This window comes from Siphateles boraxobius, unplaced genomic scaffold (assembly GCF_051911475.1).
Source record: "Siphateles boraxobius isolate OS27281-9 unplaced genomic scaffold, OSU_SipBor_1 8, whole genome shotgun sequence".
Classification (NCBI taxonomy): Eukaryota; Metazoa; Chordata; class Actinopteri; order Cypriniformes; family Leuciscidae; genus Siphateles; species Siphateles boraxobius.
In genome coordinates, this window is record NW_027509208.1 from 31,758,587 (window position 1) to 31,781,252 (window position 22,666).

The window sequence follows — 22,666 nt, forward strand, 5'->3', positions numbered from 1 at the left end:
GTCATATTTTCAGCCGTATTATGAGCACATTTGTGTGCATTTTCAGCCTTGGCAACTCTAGATAGCGATAGATTCGCTCTGCTCTGCGGTGCCAGCAGGAGGAAAGCACGAGCGCATTATCAGGGTGACGTAAGGCATTATGATTTGGCACGTTTTCTAAATGCAAAACGAAATACATTTTTAAACCTAATAGTGGAATGATGTAAATGGGAGCTATTGGCATAAGGGATTTATAAAGCACAGTGTTCTTTCTTCTCAGATTAAATTTTTTAATCAGTAAATAATGCAGGAGTTCTGCGAATGATCACTACAAGGCAAAAAAGTTTCAAATGGACCTTTTTCACAGACCGTGGTTACATTGAAAATCCGCAATGTTGATATTAATCTCTCACTATTTTTTGAACTGTTTTTGAAAGTTGTGAAAACACTATTGTGGAGTTTTTCTTTACACAAAAAATATATTTAATGTTTTCTCTCATTCGTCGCTGTAGAAGTTTACCCAACAATGACGACTTCCGCTTCCAAGAAACCCGGAAATGTGAAAATGTTCTATTGTATTTATCTTCGCTTCATGAAGCTTTACTTAAATATTCGCGTAATAATAATACCGGTAATAATAATAATACGTAAAAATATTACATTATTAATGCGCCGTGAAACTCTAAAACTACTAGGGGAACTCTTATTTTATCTTTTTAAATTCTCTTTTATAATAATAATACTACAAATATTTTCATTTTTAATCAGCATAATATTAGTTTTTATGAATCCGAATCGCGTTTGGCCCTCTGAGGCCGCCATACTAGGCGAACGCAGGCGGAGGTGGCGGGATACATTCTGCTACATGTGAAGCACGCTAAACTGATCAACAACACAACACCAGTGAGACCAAATGGACTCCATCAACGCCAAATACATCTCTCAGAAGATCAGCAAGACGCGCTGGCGGCCCGTTTCTGCGGCCTCGCTGCAGCAGCCGGAGCTTTTCGCCACGGGATCCTGGGACAACGAGGCGAGACCCAGCGCTAGTTCAGATGAGTTTCACTACATGTCTCAAACACACTCATGTTTCGGTGTTAATCGGCATTCGTTGTGTGTGTTCAGAATAACAAAGTGTCGATATGGTCGGTGGGCGATCATGGAGTGTCAAACATGGATGGAGAGTTTGATGAAGAGCCTCAGTTACTGTGCGACTCCCAGCATGATGGAGACGTGCTGGACCTGCAGGTGAGGGTCAACACACACACACACACACACACACTACACACACACTTGCGCACTGTAAACAGGTGCAGTGTTCTCTGAGTAATGTTAGGGGAGATCGGGGGCAGCTGTGCCCTTCACTACTTTCTTTTCTTTTTTTGTTGAAAGGGTTAACTTTGAGAAACATTTTAATGCATTTTAGTCACTGAAAATACCCACTGTATCTCAAATAGGAGCTCAAACGCTTGCAAACATGACTGAAACGGCTTTTAGCCACGTATGTGCATCTCTTAATATCTTGTGTAAATCTAAACTTAAAATGTAGGCCAAATCCCCCAAGGAGTCCTGCACTGGTCCTGTCCCGCACACCCGCAGTTCGTAAAGGGATTGGTTCACTCATTAGTCTCCCTCATGTTGTTCCAACCCTGTATGAGTTTCTTTTTCTGGTGATCACAAAAAAAGATATTTCGAAGAATGTTGGTAACCAGACAATTGTGAGGCACCACTGACTTCCAGTGTAGCCTATTTGATTTTTCCTGCGATGGAAGTCAGTGGTGGCTGATAATTGTCTGGTTACCGACATTCTTTGAAATATCTTTTTTTTTGATATTTTCGCCAGAACTATTAACCCAAAACGAACACTAAACATTGGCTTTACTACAGTAAGTTAGGCAAATCAAACACAGAACCATGTTTAGCATGCCTGTAGATAAACAAGCATGTGATAAACAATACATAAAAGTTCTAATCAAAGAATAATTAACACTAATTCCAAGTTCGCTGTTGAGATTTAAAAAAGTTTGTAACGTTAGGTTTGAATGAGCATTTAGCAAGCTGGTTTGCAGAGCCAAACAGCGTTGCCATTTGTTTACTTCCTTGCTGCAACGTACAATTAACAATACAAATTATTACAGGAAAATAAATCGACGAAAAATAAATCATATTTACAGGTTGTGGCCCGTAAACAACAGCTTCTGTTCTTAAAGTTGGAACTGCTCCATCTTTCAGGACAAGCCGTTGTGCGAATCCTGCATTGAACTCGCGAAGATTGTGGAAGCTTTCCTCCGTGTGCAGCACAGAGAGCGAGATTTGGGTCATAATTATGAGGGATCTTGTTAAAAATAAATTAACCATTGATCCCTAACTCTCCCGACCCTAGGAAGGCTGAACAAAGTGGACCTGCAATCCGGATGAAAATTACAGCGCTTCGACGGCATTGTGGCAACAACAGCCTAGTATACCACAACAACTCTTCTCCAAAGCAAAAATGGCCTCACCCTTATTTATTATTCTCGGGGGAGGGGTTTATTGGGGTTAGTGACTTCAGCAACCCTGGAGGAATGCCGTGTAGTCCAGTGGTTCTCAACTCCAGTCCTCAGGACCCACTGCTCTGCACATTTTTTATGTCTCCTTATTTAAAACACCTGATTCAGATCACCAGCTCGTTAGGAGAGACTCCTTGATCTGAACTGAGTGTGTCAGATAAGAGAGACATACAAAATGTGCAGAGCAGCGGGTTGCCTATTGATTCCCAACCCGCACCGCAAATGTCAACGGAAATATTATTATTATTATTGCACCCGTTACATCAAATATTAGCGGCCTGCATGCAGGACTCTGTTTCAACCCATGCTTTAAATCCAGTGTGTGATGCAGTGAGAAAAGAGAATGAGATCTTTCATTTTTGGATGAGTTTGAGATGAATTAAAATGTCATTTGCATAATCTGTGCAGTTTCTAGATCAAGACAGGCTCGTTTCTGCATCATCAAGTGGGGCTGTGACGATTTTCAAGCTTCAGTCTGACTGTCAGGTATTTGCTATGTTTGTTTGTTTTTAATGATATTTGCATCATCTGATAGATTTCATTGTGCACGGTAAAACCAGTGTGTTGTGTTGTTTAGTCTCTGTCGTCGGCTCATGTGTGGGAGAGAGCTCATCAATACTCCTGTGATGATGCGCCCTGCACCTCAGTCGTGTGCAGAAGCCCTGAGATAGTGTCAGTGGGTGAGGACGGGCGAGTTGTTCTTTACAAGGCAGATCAGACCGAAGTCGTACGTGTTATTGGTAAGTGTTTTGTGGCTTTCTTTGTACCACAGACAATCCAGTGTGCACAATCTCCCACGATTCTGAAGAGAGAACTAAACAAAATAACATGGAATTTACTAGAGGTTCTGACAAAATGTTAATTGCTGCACTGCATGTATAATTAATCTGAATGAATCATTGTTTCTTCTGTTGAACACAAAAGAAGATATTTTACAGAATGTTGGTAACCAGACCGTTGGCAATAGCCATTGACTTCCATAGGATTTTTTTTCCTGTCAATATGTCATTTAGTTACATTTGACCTTCAATGCATATGTGTTTTGAATCATGGAATTAGGACTAATAGCACCGTGTTATTGTCTTTCAACAGAAAATGCAGATAGCAGTACGATTCATGCCGTGACGTTTCTAAGGACGACTGAAGTCCTCACGGTTAACTCCATCGGTCAGCTGAAGATGTGGGACTTCAGACAGCAGAGCGACAGTCCTGCACAAATTCTCTCTCTGTATGCTTTACTCATACTAGATTAAGGAAACATATTCAAATTAGTCTTCGAATAAAAACGGCATTCATTTGAATTTCGGGAAAACGCATCCGATCACATCAAAATCAAAGTAGAAAAAGAAATATTATTTTGCATGAAGAAATCGCCTAATTTTAGGACCAGTGAGTCATTTTCATTAATTTCCTAGTTTTAATTTGCGCAATGTAAAAAAAAGAAAATCCACTCAATAGCCACTTTCACAAATTACTGCATTACATTTTACAATGAATTGTAAATTAACATTAAAGGAGCATTGCGTAGGTTCTGAAATTTTTAACCGTTACTGACACCAGTGGCCGTTAGAGAAACTGCAGGCAGTCTCATGCTTGTTTCGCGGTGCACACTCGTAAACAATAAAAACAAAAACAATAAAATAATGTATTGCAAAATGGCCTGTAACTATGTCTTACCTTTGCAGTAAAAAGAAAGCCAGCTCGGGGTCTGTTTTTATACCCAGCGCTGACCGGAGCTCCCTCCAAGAATCCAAGAATCAAAAGCCGCTCCAATGTTGACTCTTGTCTTTGCCAGATGCCGGTCACTCTCTATCTTGGCGGCACTAGATGGGCTTTTTTTTTTTTACTTACGAAGAGTTGCTGTGGGTGTCTGGATTGTACTGGAGGCTGGTCGCTTCTTTCCGTCTGCAGAGTCCATTTGATTCACGGTACTGCTAGCGATTGCCGGATTTGCCGCTGCTTACTAATGGCCGGATGTAAGCCCAAGTAGACGAGAACGCGCATGACGTCACATTTTGTGAATTTTCCTGCCAATTCGGACCCGACTCCTCTCACACAATTGAGCCTACAGGCTGATAGAGGCAACCGTGGTGGATATTAAAGGAGAACTCCAGGCAATTTTTAAGTTAATCTTGATCGTTATACCTTTGTGAGTACTGTCTATAGAAAAAAAAATGAACCGGATTGGTGATTGCAACATTTGGTGATTGGGCATTTGCGGGAACAGATCCGTGTTACAAGCACCAGTCCGGTTCGCTTTTTTTTCTATAGACAGTACTCACAAAGGTATAACGATCAAGATTAACTTAAAAATTGCCCGGAGTTCTCCTTTAAGGTGTCATTCTTTCTATTACATTATGGTTGGCTCATAAATGTACAAATGAAAACTCTATCTTAAAGATTTTTTTAAGTTAAAAGCTACGCAATGCTCCTTTAATACTTCAACAAAAAACATTTCTTGCAATGTTTTAACTTTTTAGGATAAGAAATTGCTTATTTGCCAGCATTTTGAGTCAGTCATATCAATATCAATAAGAGGCCCAATTTATCTGAATTCACTCTAGAGGATCTAAAAGTTAGACCATAAGTTGGTTTCTTTTCTGTTATCTTATTCTCTTTTGATATATGTTCTGTTCATGCAGCACCGGGGACAGAGTGCCCTTGCACTGTGTTGATAAACACCCGAACCAGCAGCACATAGTGGCCACAGGAGGGCAGGACGGGATGCTGTGTATCTGGGATGTGAGACAGGGCAATACGCCATTCTCTCTCATAGAGGCCCATTCAGCAGAAAGTCAGTACCTTTGAATTACGCAACTTTTAAAAAATAAATTTGTTTGAGTTCTGTAAACACAAATACTACCTGAAAAAATAAACTTGCTTATTACACACGTGTAATAACACACATACTACCTGACCAATAAGCTTTTTCTGAACTATGTTTGAGTTCAGAAAAATGCTCTTGAACTTTGTCAACATGAAATGAAAATTCACCCTATTTTCTGAATGCATGTTATATATCTTCGTTGTGAACAATACATGTGTTTTGTACTATCAACTCTGTTTCTCTGTTAATCATTGCAACGGGATGGAAATAAATAATTAATGTTAGACAATCACGGAATTGATCATAGCTAATGCTAATACTTAACGATATTTGTGCTGTTATTTTCCAAAAATGATTTCATGTTCTGGACGATGATGTCATAAAGAGTAGTGGTGTAACAATATATCTGTACGTCTCATCTGTTTTCTGTTTTCTACAGTGTGGGAAGTACATTTTCATCCATCAAACCCCAATCATTTGTTTACATGCTCAGAGGATGGGTCTCTGCTACACTGGGAGACGACTTCAGGATCAGACATGAGCACACTCCTTCAGAGTAAGCCAACACTCCTTCACAGCTATTTTAATAATGATAATTCTATCTATAAATCTGTCTTTCTATCTGTCTGTCTAATTTTTAGCTTAAATATTTCGTAACATTTTACATTAAGGTTCATTAGTTAACACTACCTTAGTTGACATGAACTAAGAACTAACACTTCTACAGCATGAATTAATCTTAGTTAATATTAATTTCAAAATTTAATAATATATTATTTGTTGATTTGTACAACAAAAGTTGTATTTGTTAAATAATGCCTCGCTCACACTACAGGAGTTTTAAAATCCTAACCGATTTTGCAGCACACACTTAAGGAGAATCTTTGTAGATTTTCTTCCCTGAAAATCTTAAAGGGTTAGTTCGCCCATTTAAGACATGTAGTTGTATGGAATCCTTACCAGCACTATAGTGCATACACACTGACCCACTCTGTTGTCACCTCCCTGGTCAGAGTTCTGGCCGCTGGAAGTTTTTCAATAAAGTACTCCCGGTTATTTTCCGGGGCCACAAAACTGTGCGTTTTTACGTGAAAAAACGATTTGCGTTTCAAAGCTTGATTAATTTACCACACAAAAAACACGCTGGTCAAAATTCATACTTCAGTTTTAATCTGCACTATTTTCTATCCATTTCTATCAATCCGCGCTGCTGTCAACGTCAACAGTGCGCACGTTCCGATCAGCTGTTGATAGCGGGACTCGCTGACAACATGTCTGACTGCGAAACTTCTGATGATGAAACCAATTTTAGCACACTGTCAGACGGATCAGATGATGAAAGTAATTTTAGCTCAACGACAAAGGGATACCTTTATGAACCAGAGTATACAAGATCAAATCAAATGTTATTGATTGCAACACAAAACCTCAATTGTGTGTGTGTTCAATCAAATAGTTTTCTCAGCAAATTGTACCAATATCCCTATATACTGTTTTTATATTAGACCTCTTTTCACGTGTTTTATAATGGAATCTAAACATCAGCTTGTTTACCGTACAGTTTAGACAGGGGATCATAAAGTTAGTAAATAGAGCTTACCCGTGGTACTGACACAGCAAAACTCTTTAATTTTCCTTTTCCTCCTTGGTTGGGGATGTAATCGTCTTCGCTGAAGTGAGCACTACACACACTAAAATCCTTTATTCTGGATATTTTAGTCCCGCAGAGTAGCCGATGGCAACCAGCCAAAGCTGTCTCATAGTTATATTCGAAACAGGAAAACTATGGAATCTGAACGGTGATCCCGGCACATCCTTGTGGTTACAGCCTGGGAATTTACAAGTTCACACCAATGTTAATTCTGGCCGAAGTTATGTCGGTATCAATCGATTGTGTAAAAACTATGAAACAGCTGATCGGAACGTGCGCACTGTTGACGTTGACAGCAGCGCGGATTGATAGAAATGGATATAAAATAGTGCCAATTAAATCTGAGGTATGAATTTTGACCGGTGTGTTTTTTGTGTGGTAAATTAATCAAGCTTTGAAACACAAATCATTTTTTCACGTAAAAACGCACAGTTTTGTGGCCCCGGAAAATAACCTGGGAGTACTTTATTGAAAAACTTCCAGCGGCAAGAACTCTGACCAGGGAGGTGACTACAGAGTGGGTCAGTGTGTATGCACTATAGTGCTTGTAAGGATTGCATACAATTTCATGTCTTAAATGGGCGAACTAACCCTTTAAACATGCTCACACTACAAGATTTGAAAATTGCGAAAAAAATCATCCTTTTAACATTTAAGGATATTTCTAATGAATGGCGTCAGCTCTGGTCAATACAATGAATCAATGCCATTGATCTCTATGTAGTAAAGCATCAGCTTCAGCGTTGCCCTTGCTCCGCATTGCTGCTCAGCTGAGCCTTGTAAAGTGGAGCTTAAAGTTAAAATTAAATATTTAAAATAATTAACAGCTTGTTTCATTACATATATCTTTGAATGAATCTGCATTTTTTTTACATTTCGGTTGAATGAACAGTTTAATGACTCGCTCAAAGGCAGTCCCTTGCCCACCTAGTGTCGTAACAATGTAACTGCACTGAGTGACAGTTTATAACACGCAGAGACGAGCAATAGCGACACTGGTGAAATATCAGCAGAAAGCCTCTCGTAAAGTGAGATTCAAGGATCGCAACTAACTGTTATATAACAATGGTCTAAAAAGCTTATTGTCAGGTTTATGTTATTACATTATGTGGACCCTTATTTTGACATTGTATCTTCTATTTACTCAACTTCGTTTCAATTCGCTTTTTAGTTTCGGTTTCATTACTGAACATGTACTAGTATTCGTGCACTTACACACTTATTTATTTAGCGATACATAAATAAATAAATAAAGATAATACCGCATATAACGCTGTTGAGTCACTCAAAATTACCTCAATGGAAATTCCTTCATCACGACAGCCCAATTTGTTTCTTATTGGCTATTGTGAGAGTACTGACGTAATCACAATCTTGCTCATCCCGATAAATATCAAACACTTTTGATATGATCGGGACGAGCCCGATTAGTAGGGCTGGGTTTCGATTCAAATTTCAAGAATCGATTCGATTCCGATTCTCAAGATCTTGAATCGATTATCATTATTCGATTCGATCCGATCTGATCCGATCTTCGAGATTTAGATAAGTGTTTTAGAAAAAAGCATTTTTTCCAGCTGTTACCTGAATTACAGGACTGTAGTTATGCAACATATTGATACTATTATTATAGACATTTAACTGCAAATTAATGGAGTATTGATGGTTGTAAAGAACAATCCCCCTTCCAGAGTGTTGATACAACTGCTTTCACAAACTTGCACTGGTGTAGACGACAGAGGACGCAGAGGTATTTCAGCAGCAGTACTAGGGCTATCGCGATTAGGCTACCGCAATCTTGTAGTACCGCGCTACTGACAAGTCAACCGCAGAGGATTGCAAGTAACCGCAGCAACCGCGATATTCACGCTTTTTTATAAGGCTATACCCTTCTTGTTTTGAACTTCATGCATGTGTATTGAATGTTAAACAAGTTCATAATGATAACAAACAAGACTGTTTATCGTGGTGATGTGTAGCCTACAGAGGCTTCGCACAGACAGTGAATGAGAGAGATCGGCAGAGCGCGTGCGATTACCTGCGTCTGTCTTTGAAGTCATATGTATTTGTGAAAATTCGTATTGCCGTATCAAAGGAAAGCGAAAAATTTGTCGTATCATCCTTCTAACTTTCACGTCACGGGTATTTACCATAAATGCGCGTCAGCAGCAGCGCTGGTCAGCATTCCACAGCGCGAGGAAGCCGCGGGAAAATAAAATCAGCGAGTCACGCATTGAATCAATGCATTATTGGTCTCTAATAAGTGAAGCATCAGCTTCAGCGTTACCCATGCGACGCATTGCTCAGCTGAGCCTTGAAAAGTCAAACTCAAAGTTAAAAATAATTAACTCAAAGTTAAAAATAATTAACACATTGTTTCATTACATCTCTTTTAATGAATCAGCTTTTTTGAACGCGTTCGTTGAATGAACGGTTTAATGACTCACTCAAAGCCCGTTGTCGTAACAATGTGCGCGCTGAGTGAAAGCCTTTCAATGCGCATACAGGGATCTCCCAGTCGCGGCAAGTTAAAGTTCTAGGGGAAAATGTAAGCCTATTATTAAATCGATCCTCTGAGTTACAGATCGATCTTTAGAAATTAATATTAAAATCGATTCAGAATTGGTGAATCGATTTTTTCAACACAGCCCTACCGATTAGTGTGAGAGCAGTTCGGGAGGTGCAAGATTCGATCTGTGAACGCCTCACATTACCAGATAATCTGTGCCGAACATCGGAACTGATCGAGGTCCTCGACAAGATATTTTCTCCGATTCTCGGGAGGGGGAAATCGGCCCTAAAACTCCTGTAGTGTGAGCCAAGCATAAGGGATAATGTAGAGCGAGGCGGTTGTTATAGCGAATACAACCCCGACAGGCTGATCAGGGCCGCGAATCAGCCTGAAGGGGTTGTATTCGCTATAACAACCGCCTCGCTCTACGTTATCTTGCTTATTACATGGCTACCTACCAAATAAATCAATAATTTGATACAAAATATTAATTTAAAAGAGTTTATTGATTTAAAAACGATTGTATTGCTCCAGAGTTAACAGAACTGTCCATGGCAACGCTCTGTTTTTCATGGAAACGGTGTGTTATACGACAATTCACCATGATGTCACAACAGTAATAGACGTTCTTCCGGGTGGCAAAAGCTGAAGCGTTCCTATGGCAACACTAGTAAATTGCTTGGAAGCGGAAGGGCTGGGTACCGAGTTCGGTACTTTTTAGGTACCGACCGAATTGCCTCGATACTACCGAGTACCGAAACATGTCTTGTTTTTCGGTACCAAGTTTCGGTACCTAAGTGGTTAATCTCGTCAACGTCAGTCAAACAATAAACATGCAGCATGATTGGCTGTGGCGGAAAAACACTAGTTTACGCGGCCGCCCAGAGACTTGGCTCGTCTCACATGAGGCTGTAGTGTGTGTGTGTGTGTGTGTGTGTGTGTGTGTGTGTGTGTGTGTGTGTGTGTGTGTGTGTGTGTGTGTGTGTGTGTGTGTGTGTGTGTGTGTGTGTGTGTGTGTGTGAGCGTCCAACCCAGATGGATAGAAAATATGTAGAAATGATCAAAAGTGTACCTATGTACCCGACTCTATGCCATAAGCACACAATGCAATATTTTCGACAAGATATTTGCTGGCAAGACCGGCAACACAGTAAATCTGACAAGGCACTTAAAAGCGCACAGAATACACTCGAGAGTAGAAAGTTTATCCGCCTTCGACTACAAGAACTGGAGCGCGTCACATATAAACCAAAACTCAGCGTATAGGATACTTGCCTCACAAACATGAGAAATAGTTCTATATATGTTCAAAATATGTCTACTTTTAAATGAAACGATTAGAAATAAATAGTTTGATTACCTAATCCATATAGACGCGCGCACGTTCACTACTGCAGGGATGACGAGTCAGCATCGCAAATTAGCAATAATCATCTTTGTAGCCAACACGTTTTGTAAACACTTGTTCATTAATAAACAATTAAAATATTTCTCCTTGCTATCGTTTCCCGACACATCCATAATTATTAGGCTACTTTTGCCAGTGCTTTGCGGCAAGCTTCATGTGTGCTGAGCGCGAGGCATATATCCCGCACCCCAGTAGCCTATATTTAATTCAATTCACATTTATTTGTATAGCATTTTTCACAATACATATCGTTTCAAAGGAGCTTTACAGAAAATACATGTGTCTAAATTACAATTTAGAGTGATCTGTTATCAGAGGTGACTGTGTGTAATGCATTTTAATTAATTTTCATTCAGTTTCGTTGTTAAACAATGCATTAAGTTAAGGCAGAAACAATGAGCTCATTGAAGTAAAGAATACATGTTGTTAAATGATTAGGAAACATAGAAAACTTTAGCACTGGTGCTTTTTTACAGACTCAAAATATGAGTGTAAAATATAAAAGTTTTTTTTTTAAGGTAATGTTATATGGATAAAATTGGTATCGAAAAAAGTATCGTTCAGGAACCGGTATCGAAGTCAAGGTATCGGTATCGAAAATTTTGTTACGATACCCAGCCCTATGGAAGGGAGACACCGTCGGCAGTAGTCTAATCTAAATTTCAACAGTTGATTAAAAAACAGACGTGATGGAAATTCAGACTTAGTTAACATGATCATTAGAGCTTAGATTCTTTGATCTAGAAACGTGCACTCCCAACGCAAAAGAGTGCGACGCGGGAGTCGGGACTAGATTTAATGGCCGACATGAGTGCGGGCGGTAATGCACTCACTCTGTGTGTGCGGGAGAATAAAACGATTCGCGGGACTCCCGCTAGAAATATCTATGAATAAAACATATAGAAACTAATAAATTTATATTCATCTGTTGCAGAAAACCAACAAAAACAACTAAAACAAAATAGAAATGATTTACAGGCCAGAGTTTTGTTTTATAAAATATTTGCAGCGTTGAGCGATGTAGCCAATCACAGACATATGTGTTGATTTCTTGAACGCAATGGCCAATCAGAATTATTTAATATAGACTCCCATCACCGCTCAAAACGGACTTTTTGTTCAGAGCTGAATTCTGCATGCTGGCAAATCCTCTAATTATAACAAACAAAGTGTATATATTATGAAAGATTCATTGTGCAGTCAGCTTCATTGATAATAACAGAGATGTGTGAGATCGCGATGAACTGATGTTAGCTTTTTAGGAATTTTTAAGGGAGCGCACTTTGCGCGCATTCAGTCATGCCAAACCATGCACGCAGTATCTGCTTGATTTATGTTATAACAGTGGTTTGTGTGTTATTATTTAATAACAAATCATTTATCAGGAGCATTATGTTGATGTGCATGATGGCGACACATAGGCTAACTGAAAGTATTTGGAGGTACAGAAAAAAAGTCTATTTGTGGGCGGGAGCAGGACAATACATAAATGTTGCGGGTGGGAGAAAGTAACATAGAAAGTAGTTGAGAACGTCAGTTATAACAACCCACTTATTAAAAATGGTTGGGTTTAAATCGGGCTCAAAATTAGCCAGTAGAATTGGTCAGTAGAAGCTGCTCGCGTTCTGCCACCCGGAAGTATCTTGGAGCCTATTGTTTACAAACATTCTGAAATGCCCTATACTTAGCAGCGGTCTGTTATCAAGAAAGAACAGATTCTAAGGTTATTTGGCCTATTCTAAGGTAATAAAAACATAACGGTTCATTAAGTAAGATCTTTATACACAACTGAAAACATAGTTATGTATATGATATTGCATTTCTGTCAACAGGGCCATGCTGATGGACTAAAAATATTTGTTGTTGCTTTTGGTGAGCCAGTTTTTTTGTAAAGGTAAAAAATAGTATTTTTATTGGTGCACTCAATAAGTTTTTGTTCATGTTTTGCTGTCTCTTATCCCAATATTACCAGTGGTTTTTGACTCGAGATGCTTCACAGCAAAGCTGTTTGTTTATCTTTTGTTCCTTTTTTTTCTATTGCGCACTTCCATATAATTAACTTTCTTGGATTTCAATCCTACAATTGTTTTCTGCACAATGGTATAACAATTTGAATTCCACTTAAGTTGCACAAGATGCAAAACTAGCCCGGTTGGTCTGAGCATATGGGCTATAGCAGGGGCATCACAAGGCCCATTTTAGAAGGGCTTTAGTCCCCCCCTAAATTTCCACCCAGCCTCCCTAAAAAAATTGCTATTAACTCCGTAATATATGTATACTAATTCGTGATAGTCTCAGTTCCCTTTTAGGGCTTTGTATACACCAATTCGTTTTCATTTGAAAATGCATCTTTGTCCTTCAGTCCACACTGAGACTGTTTTTGTTCTGTGAAAACAGAGCTTTTTGAAAACGCTTTAGTGGATAAATTTGAAAATGGTATTTTCGTGTTGTAGTGTGGACTGTGAAAACAGGTATTTTAAAACGATGACGCATGTTTAGTCGTGACTCATATTGATCCACTAAATATTTGTACAATTTATATCGTAGTCCTGCAAAGATGACAGACAACTTACTCGCTGTCAGGCGGCAAAACATGTGAGCAGTTGCGTTTTAGACCAAACATATAATGGTGAGTGAGTGCGACCTGGACGAATCAGTGATTGGTGAGATATTTTGCTAAATAAAATGATCCTGGCAGAAGAATTGCATGAGAACTTTGTCTGTTCCATCTGTATCATCCCAGTGAGCTTTTATGAGGTTTCACGCATGCATAGGAAGGTGAATTTAGTGTTTTGTCACGTTTCGTGTGGATGAGATACTTTTGGAAAACACCAGTGTGGACTGAGAGTGAAATGAAAATGCCATTTTCAAATCCAGATTAATGTAGACGTTGCCTAAAACTCACATGATACCGGCAGCAAGCTTTAGCTCATTCCCTTCATTTTAGTCTGCGTTCAGTGATTTCTTCAATACGTAGCAGCACCAGCGTCAAAAGCAGACGACAATGGGCCCTATTTTAACGATCTAAGCGCATGGTCTAAAGTGCATGGCGCAAGTGCGTCCGAGTCCACTTTTGCTAGTTTAACGATGGGAATAATCGTCGGCGCACCCAGCGCATGTTCTAAAAGGGTTGTCCCTATTCTCTTAATTAGGGATGTCCCGATACCACTTTTTCACTTCCGATGCCACAGCTTTGGCTATTTGCGATACCGATATTAATCCGATATTTTTATTTTATTCTATTTTATTCTTGAACTAATACTAGGCCTAAGAAAATATATGGAAGCACTTTGCTCAATTAGCAACCTAAAAACATCTCACTCAAATGGAGACCAAATACTTATCCAGTATATAGTCCACAACAACAGTTGATTATGAAAGACTGACACCCTTTATTCAAACACTACAAAAAAAAAAATACCGGCAGGCAGGCTACTTCAGTAGGCTACTTAAAGTTTCAAGTTAATAATTTAAAATTAAGCTTTAAAATTACCCATTGATCCTTGTACTTTTGCGTCCATTCGTTTTTCCTTTTTAACCCGTAAAACGAAAAATTAATGGTTGTTGTATTTTTAAAACGCAAAGTTGAACACCAACATTTTAATTTGAACTGTATACACACCAAAAGCTGCGCAAAAAAAAATATATTGACGTAAGTTATATATAAATGAGTTATTTTCTGTATGACCAAAATGATAGAGTATTTTAAGTTGTTTCCACTATTGAAAGGAAAACGGAAGTGTTCGAGCCCGCACTCCGTGCCATGCAGTGCGCGCTCCACACTCTGCACAAACCCTTGCTTGGATATGCGTCAAAATCCTGTGTAGCCTAACGTTTACAGCCTACGGTTTATAAACTGAGGAGACGGATTGCAAAACCTTGTTTATAGTACACCGAAGGTAATGGGATGGAGTGTTTGTGTATGGGTGTATGTGTGTGTGTGACAGACAGACAGACAGACAGACAGACAGTCAGTCAGTCAGTCAGTCAGTCAGACAGTCAGACAGACAGACAGACAGATGCCGAACAGAGGGTCGCCGGAAGAAGGATCTGAAGCCAGCCCAATTTTTATCCACCCGCCCAAACCCATTTTTTGCCCGCAAAATTGATAGCAAAACCGCCCAATATGCTCCGCTTAATTCGATGTCGCAGCAAGGGAAATGCTATATTCAAGCGATGTTGGATAGGTATCGGATCATATTTTTTTTCTCCCCTCCGATCTAGCGTACTGGGCCAGTATCGGCACGATACCGATGCTGTGGATCGGATCGGGACATCCCTACTCTTAATGAGTAATGGGTGTGTTTTGGGCGTAACGTGCAATAAATCAATCAGAGTCTCATCTCTCATTCCCTTTAAAACCACTTGCTCTCCTGCACGGCAGCTTCGCTATTTACATGGCAGAATTTGCAAGCGGATAAACTGAATGCTTTCCTGGCAAGGATACAGATCTGCTGGTGCACAAAGTAAAAGCGTAGACCTTATACGGGACAAAGCGTGTGTAATAAGCAGAGTGTACGTGCCTTGTGGACCCGCCTATAGGCGCACATTACTAACGCGCTCTTTAAATAACTAAACAAATATCAGTTTGTTTCTGAAATAATATTTCAGATATATAATATCTGAAATAATATTTCAGTTGCCTCAAAATAGCAACACACCAACAATGTGCCTGAACACACAACAATTTTTTGTCATAAATACAGTTTACATAATATGCGGGAGCAATTCAAGACCTTTTCCCATTCACTGTAAAATTCACATTTTATGAAATTCCTTTAATCTAAATGGCATGAGACTTTGTGACTTTTCCTACTCTTGCTATACATGTGCAATAAACTTGCTCAAATTTTTTATAATATAAATTTTATTATAAATCCAAAAGCAAAACCAAAAAAAGAACTATAAAAGGGAGTGAAACTGGCAAATGAGCCAATGATTGCTCCTCTGCAGCCATCTACTGGTTATAGTCTACATGTTAAGTGTTTTCCATTAGGTGACAGAAGTCCTCCACTAAAGTATGGCACGTTTTCCATGTTATCTTCATGCATGAAAAAGAAAAATGTACATCATCTTTAAAGTTAATTTGACTGCTCAAATTTAAGTTAAAAAAATTAAATCATTACGTTTGTTGAAAAAAATAATTAGAAAATGTTATCCACACATTGCCAATCTAGAAAATTACAGTAATATAAAGTTTGTCTATATTTTTATTAATATTAGCTATATCCAGCTTGGATGACGCACTCGACATTATCAATGGCACAATAAAGAAAACCGCTGAAGAGATTTTTGGCTTTAGAAGACATGAAGTCCTCAAGCTGGGTGATTAACGGCGAGATGTGGGCAAAAAGAACAACTGCATTTTGTCTCCAGATCTTTTCAACATCTACGGTCTCTGGAACACATTAAGCGAGAGGCACTTAATTGGTCTGGAGAGCCTCGGCGCATGTGTAAACAGCAGAACAATTAACAACTTTTTCAAACCAAGCCACTATTACATAGACATGCTTAGGTTAGAGTCGACAATATCAGCTCAAAGTATGGGCAAGTGATAAGTGACTAAAACGGAGTGGATGCTGCTAAGTACAAAATCTGAAAGAATTGTGAAAAATAGAAAAAAGGAAGGACTGTTGTTCGAGGGAAAGAACTTCAGCACATGGAAAGATTCAAGTATCTTGGAACGACTCTGACTGCAAACTGTGACTGCTCTACAGACATCAGAATAAGAACAGCCACAGCCTTGAAAGTGTAGAGCGATCTGGACAATATCTGGAAAAACAAAAACATCAAGAATGACACTGTACAAATCCCTCATACTCCCGACTGCCTTGTACAGTTCTGAAGCATGGACACTTGCTGAAGTGCTGAAGAGAAACAACTAGTTGTATTCGAGATTGCAGTATTTAGAAGACTACTTGGCGTTCGCATCATTGACAAGATGAGAAACAATGACATCAGAAAGGCCCTCAATCAGATAGAAATGATTGTGCTAAAAGTACATGAAAGACAACACCAGTAGCTTGATCATGTACTACTTAAGGATAAAAACAGGATTGCCAACATCGCATTGCACGGAAGAGTAGAAGGTACCAGAAAAAGAGAACAACGTTGATGTCATCAGTGCTGGTGAGATACGACGTTGGACAACAAGCTCTAATGAGTATTGCGCAAGATAGAGACAGATGGCGTTTAGTCTCGAGACTCTCGACTCATCCGAGAGCCTACGTTGAATTCTTGTAATAAACTTCATGGAGATATGCCAAAGAATAATAATAATTGGCTGGTTATTTAAAATGATTAGAAATGAATTCGATATTCAGGGATTTACCTGATAGGTAGTGTAGAACCTACTGTACTCATTTTATTTATTGTATTTTTTATCTTAATATCATTTTCTGTTTCCTGGTTTGTTTCAGGGAGCTGGAACAGCAGGGTCATCTCGCATAGTGCCGTTCCACAAGCAGGGGAGAATGACTCGGTGGTCAGCGCCTGGCTTGCTGGGGACTCCAGCAAAAATAGACTGGAGGCGACTCATATGCTGCCCAGCCAGACACTGTCTGTCAACAGTCTTGATGTGCTTGAGCAGTGTTTAGTATGTGGGACTGATGGGGAGGCTGTGTACATCCACAGACAAGTTCCTGTTTGATTACTCGTCTAAAACGAGAATGTTTGGAATATTTTTATATAAGAAATTTCTTTGTTCAATTGATTAAAACTAAACCTGAATTAAGTCATTAAAATTGCATTGTATATTGAATTACTCTTAAGTTTTGGATACAGTGATAGGGATATAATAAAGGTTTACCATATTTCTTGCAGAGTTACTTAATCTATAAATAGTTTATTAAAAGCCAATTTTTACTTTGATGTTGAAAATGTTGCATTGGCTTTACAGAGCTACAATAGTTAGTGTTATCGTATGGCCTAGCCTTATGTGTACCTTTTCGAAAATGTAATAATGCATTGCATTAATGCAGACCACAACAGCTGTTTTGTAAAGAGTAACCTTCACCTATGATGATGATAAATCTATATAAGCGGTTTATTTGCATCAATTAAGAATTAATATAATAAAGCTTTATTGCTTTAAGCTTCTAATGAAAGAAGTGAGGCTATCTAGTCTCAAATGAGTTGGACAGAGATCGTCATAATAAATATATTTGAATATCCAAAAACATTAATATATTCATACATATAATACCAGTAGCAGACATAACATGACGGATGGATTTAAAGTCCACATTTAATGTCCAGTTGCAACAAAAGTAGCTGTCTATTTGTCAGCATTGTTGCAGCTTCTCCATTAATGAAAGTAAACAGACATATACCACTGCTTACACTTTGCTTCTGTAGTGAACACCGAACTGTGCCTGTGCTGCAGTCTAGGCCGTCGCTAGTTTCCCCACAGGATTAAACCATGGGGCACTTTGAGAGCAAAATTAATGTTCCAACCCTATTTCAGTACCAAATTGAAAAGAGTAAAGAAAAAAGGTTTTGCATTGACTTGGACTTTAAAATGGACTCAAACGTCTTTTTAGTTGCGACTAATGAATGCAATGATAATAATAATTTAATATCTCAAACCCCTCTGGTCATAGTAAATAATATTTTCAATAAATAACATTATACTTCTACAATTGCCACTAGCAATGATAAATGCAAAATAAAATATTAATAACCAACTTGTAAGCAATAGGTCTCAGAAGCATTAGGCGAAGATGGAGAGGTAGGCAGAGATTCTTTCACAGCTCTACACAGCAGTCTCTTATCATCTGTTTTCACGAGCAGCAGCCAATATGGAAAATTTAAATTTAAATTACCAGGCTTATGTTATGGTTAGAGTTATACTTAATTTTAATAACAGTATAGCAAAATTGCTGCCGTATTTCTAACAATGATGGGTTTAAGTATTAGTTCCAGTGAGTATTAGTTTATTTATTTAATGACAATTTTTCTATATATAATCTGTTCAGAATTTGAATAAAAGTTTTGTTTTTCATGTTTCTAAGAGGACCAATGGCCCCATACATGTTGCAAGGTTTTGGAAGGGACATCCACATATAAATGTTGGATTTACTCTCAAAATTGCAATGATTGATAATGATAACCATAGCGATGGACAACAAATGATGTGTCGAAGTAGATGTGCATTAAGCAATGTAAATGCATACTAATGTATTAATAAAAAAAAATGTATCAAAATATTTTTTAAATTCTGTTGAAATTATTTTTAAAGTAAAATAACTAACACAGATTTAGACAGATGTGAACACTATTTGAGAGAATATTGTGTACATAGAAAAAGTCTTAGATCTTTGAGTTCAGCTCATGAAAAATGGGGGCAATGTTTGTTAGGGAACTGGAAGTGTGCATCAGTGTTTATTTTACTCATAAACGCGGCTGGGGTGGCAGCATGGCCACACCACAGGTGCAAGGCCTAACGCTTTAGGTGTTTGTAGCGAGTCGGCCAGGCTGGTTTCGGCTTCACCGCTGGCTCAGGCTGCTTGAGGCTGACGCGGAAGCAGAAGAGCTTCCAGATGAGCGCTGTCTAGAGCACTGAACAGAGGATGTTCTTGAGCGGGCAGGGGGCATTTCAGAACCGGTGCTCCACTTGGGCATGGAGTGACTCATGGATTTAGATTGTTTCTGTGAAGGTTCCAATGGTGTCCCCGAATAATCCGGTCACGTGAACTGGGGCATCAAAGAGAGCTGTCTTCTCAGAGTCTCATATCAAAGTGAACCACAAATGGCGGTTAAGCATACTGCAAACTCCGCCCTGCAGGACAGATATAAATGGGAAGCAAATGCAACTCATTGTCGTGATCATACTCTAGATTTAATATTATCACATGGAATCAATGTTGATTCTGTTGAAATTCTGCAGCAGAGCGATGACATCTCAGATCACTATCTAGTCTTGTGTAAACTTAATTAAGCTAAGGCTACAAAGCCGATTCCGTGTTACAAATATGTTAGACCTATCACTTCTGCCACTAAAGATTGCTTTATAAATAATCTTCCTGATCAGTTTTACCATCTCAGCATCCCAGATAGCTTAGAAGAACTCGATATTGCGACAGAAACTTTTAACTCTCTCTTTTCCAGCACTTTAAACACAGTTGCTCCTTTGCACTTAAAGAAGATTAAAGGAAATATTCCAATGCCATGGTACAACGAGCACACTCAGGCCCTTAAAAGAGCAGCCAGAAAAATGGAGTGAAACTGGAAGAAAACAAAATTAGAGGTATTTCGCATTTCATGGAAAGAGAGCACGATTGCATACAGAGAGGCCTTAAAAACTGCTAGATCTGCTTCAAGCTTCAAGCCCAGATGTTTCCAAGCAGCACAGCAGTAATGAACTTTTTTACTTACAAGATTGATAATATCAGGAAAAAAATTATAACTATGCAACCATCTACTACAGTATCGCATCAGACAGTGCAGTGTAGTCTCACTGACGAAAAATTTGATTAATTTATTGCTATAGGAGAGGGTGAATTTTATAAACTCGTTAAATCATCGAAATCAACAACATGTATATTAGACCCTATACCGACAAAACTATTGAAAGAAATGCTTCCAGAGGTCATAGATCCTCTTTTTAGTATCTTTAATTCATCTTTGTCATTAGCATACGTACCAAAACTTTTAAGCTGGCTATGATTAAACCGCTTGTTAAAAAAACGCAACTTGATCCTACAGAATTAGTCAATTACAATCCGATCTCGAATCTACCTTTTCTGTCAAAGATACTAGAAAAGGCAGTATATTCACAACTATGTTCCTTTTTAAAATAAATGGTATCTGTGAGTATTTTCAATCAGGATTTATACCGTATCACAGTACTGAGACAGCTCTCATTAGAGTCACAAATGATTTGCTCTTATCATCCGATCGTGGTTGTATCTCGCTATTAGTGCTACTCCATCTTAGTGCTGCATTTGACACTATCAGCAATAATTTTTTTTTAAATAGACTCGAAAATTATTTTGCCATTAGTGGAATTGCGCTAGCATGGTTTAAATTATATTTATCTGACCATTACCAGTTTGTAGCAGTAAATGAAGAGTTGTCTTATCCGTCAAAAGTTCAGTATGGCGTACCACAGGGCTCAGTACTAGAACCGTTGCTGTTCACTCTGTACATGCTACCCTTAGGAGATATCATTAGGAAGCATGCCATTAGTTTTCACTGTTATGCTGATGATACTCAGCTCTATATTTCTTCCCGCCCTGACGGAACTTACCAATCCACAAAATTAACGGAATGCATGATTTCCATTACACAAGAGTAGATGTTAAAACTTCATGCTGATTTGTACTCGGCTTTCACCAAGATAAGCATCAACTAAGACATAGCTTTACAGTAACCTATGCTTCTCCATCCATTTACGCTTCTTTCCATATGGTGATGTAAATCTCCTTCTGTCTAGTGTTAACACCCGTCAGCACACACAACGGCTGCAACCACAGTGCGGTCCCCCCATGACAACTGTCTGGATTGAGCTGAGTAGGGGACATCTCTAGGGTCTTCAAATGGACACCTTCCGTCCTCAGTGTTTCTTCGACTAGCCCACGACACCTCAAGAGATTGCTCGACAGTGACTCTGGCGTCCCAGAGTCACCCCTCTCCGTCCCGCACTCAACTCAGCCCAGCTTACTGACCTCTACATCTGAGTACACCTGCTGCTGAGACTTAACCACAATCTCACAATCTCTTTGCAACTCAACCATATGCGCCAACCCGTTTGACTAAGGCTGTCGAGCCCCACAAAACAATATCTGGTCGTAGGTTAGTGGTTCCAATCTCAGGTGGAAAAATGAGCCGTTGATCAAGATCAGCCAGCATCTTCCGGTCCCTAGCAGCTTCAAGTTGTCCTGGGCGAGAATTGGTGTTGGCACCTTTTCTTCGTGGTTGCTCGCCTGGGCGGAGGAATATTGTCTTCTGCGTGCAATGTTTTGCTAGAACAGGCGGCAACTTATAGTATAAGGCGGCAACTTATACTACGCTTGCCTTCCAATGCTAAAGCCAAACATTGCAATACTTGGTCATGGCGCCAAGTAAACCGACCTTGGCTAAGAGCCACCTTACATCGTGTCAAAATGTGCCTCAATGTGTCAGGTGATGAACACAAAGGACAAGAGGGATCCACTCCTACCCAGAGGTTTAGGTTCTGCGGTGATGGGAGAACATCATATGTTGACCTAATAAGGAGACTGATCCTACTCTCTTCCATTGACCAAAGGTCTTGCCAGCCCATTTTGCGTTGATCCACACTCCACACTGTTGGCCTGGGAAATGGCCTTTATACATCTCATCCTCTCCTCCTGCTTTCGCACCTCGTTGACTACCAGCTTCCTCCTTTGAGCTGGGCCTGCCTTGTGCCATTTAAGAGGAGCTAAACTGAGCCCAAAACCCCCTCTTCCATGCTGTACCTGTCCCACGATATCCCCAATTTGAAGGTCAGCCTTTGCCTCTACTACAGATTTCTTTGCTGACCACTTTCTACCAGTTTTTACCACAGGGGCTGCCTCCCTTACACATTTGTCGCATGACTCTGCTAAAGTCATTTCCAGTCTGACCTTGGCACACTTAAACTCCTCGGGTTAAAGCAGAGACTGGCAGCTGCAATACTCCTTTACTATAAAGTCCCACTCTGCTGAGGCACCGTGGAACTCCCAACCATTTCCTGATGTATGAACTTATTAACACTTCCAGCTTATCCACTGTTGTCAAA

General features: G+C 39.3%; 2 protein-coding genes across 2 annotated transcripts in view; one reads left to right on the plus strand and one right to left on the minus strand.

Moving 5' to 3' along the window:
* The window catches only part of lats1 (large tumor suppressor kinase 1), a 310,530-nt gene that overhangs the window by 105,608 nt on the left and 182,256 nt on the right, over nt 1–22,666 (minus strand). The window lies entirely within an intron of this gene.
* Nucleotides 2–19,131, plus strand: nup43 (nucleoporin 43). Its single transcript, XM_077219667.1, has 8 exons — nt 2–1,012; nt 1,105–1,227; nt 2,937–3,014; nt 3,106–3,268; nt 3,621–3,756; nt 5,171–5,322; nt 5,795–5,911; nt 17,346–19,131. Exons 1-8 carry the CDS (start codon nt 893–895, stop codon nt 17,573–17,575), a joined length of 1,119 nt encoding a protein of 372 aa, XP_077075782.1. The 5' UTR covers nt 2–892; the 3' UTR covers nt 17,576–19,131.

Excerpts from the sequence above, each read along its gene's own strand:
- nup43 (XM_077219667.1), top strand. The coding sequence starts at position 893 with ATGGACTCCATCAACGCCAAATACATCTCTCAGAAGATCAGCAAGACG. Across the intron at positions 3,269-3,620 it reads CGAAGTCGTACGTGTTATTG|AAAATGCAGATAGCAGTACG; the intron begins GTAAGTGTTTTG and ends GTCTTTCAACAG. Across the intron at positions 5,323-5,794 it reads AGAGGCCCATTCAGCAGAAA|TGTGGGAAGTACATTTTCAT; the intron begins GTCAGTACCTTT and ends TGTTTTCTACAG.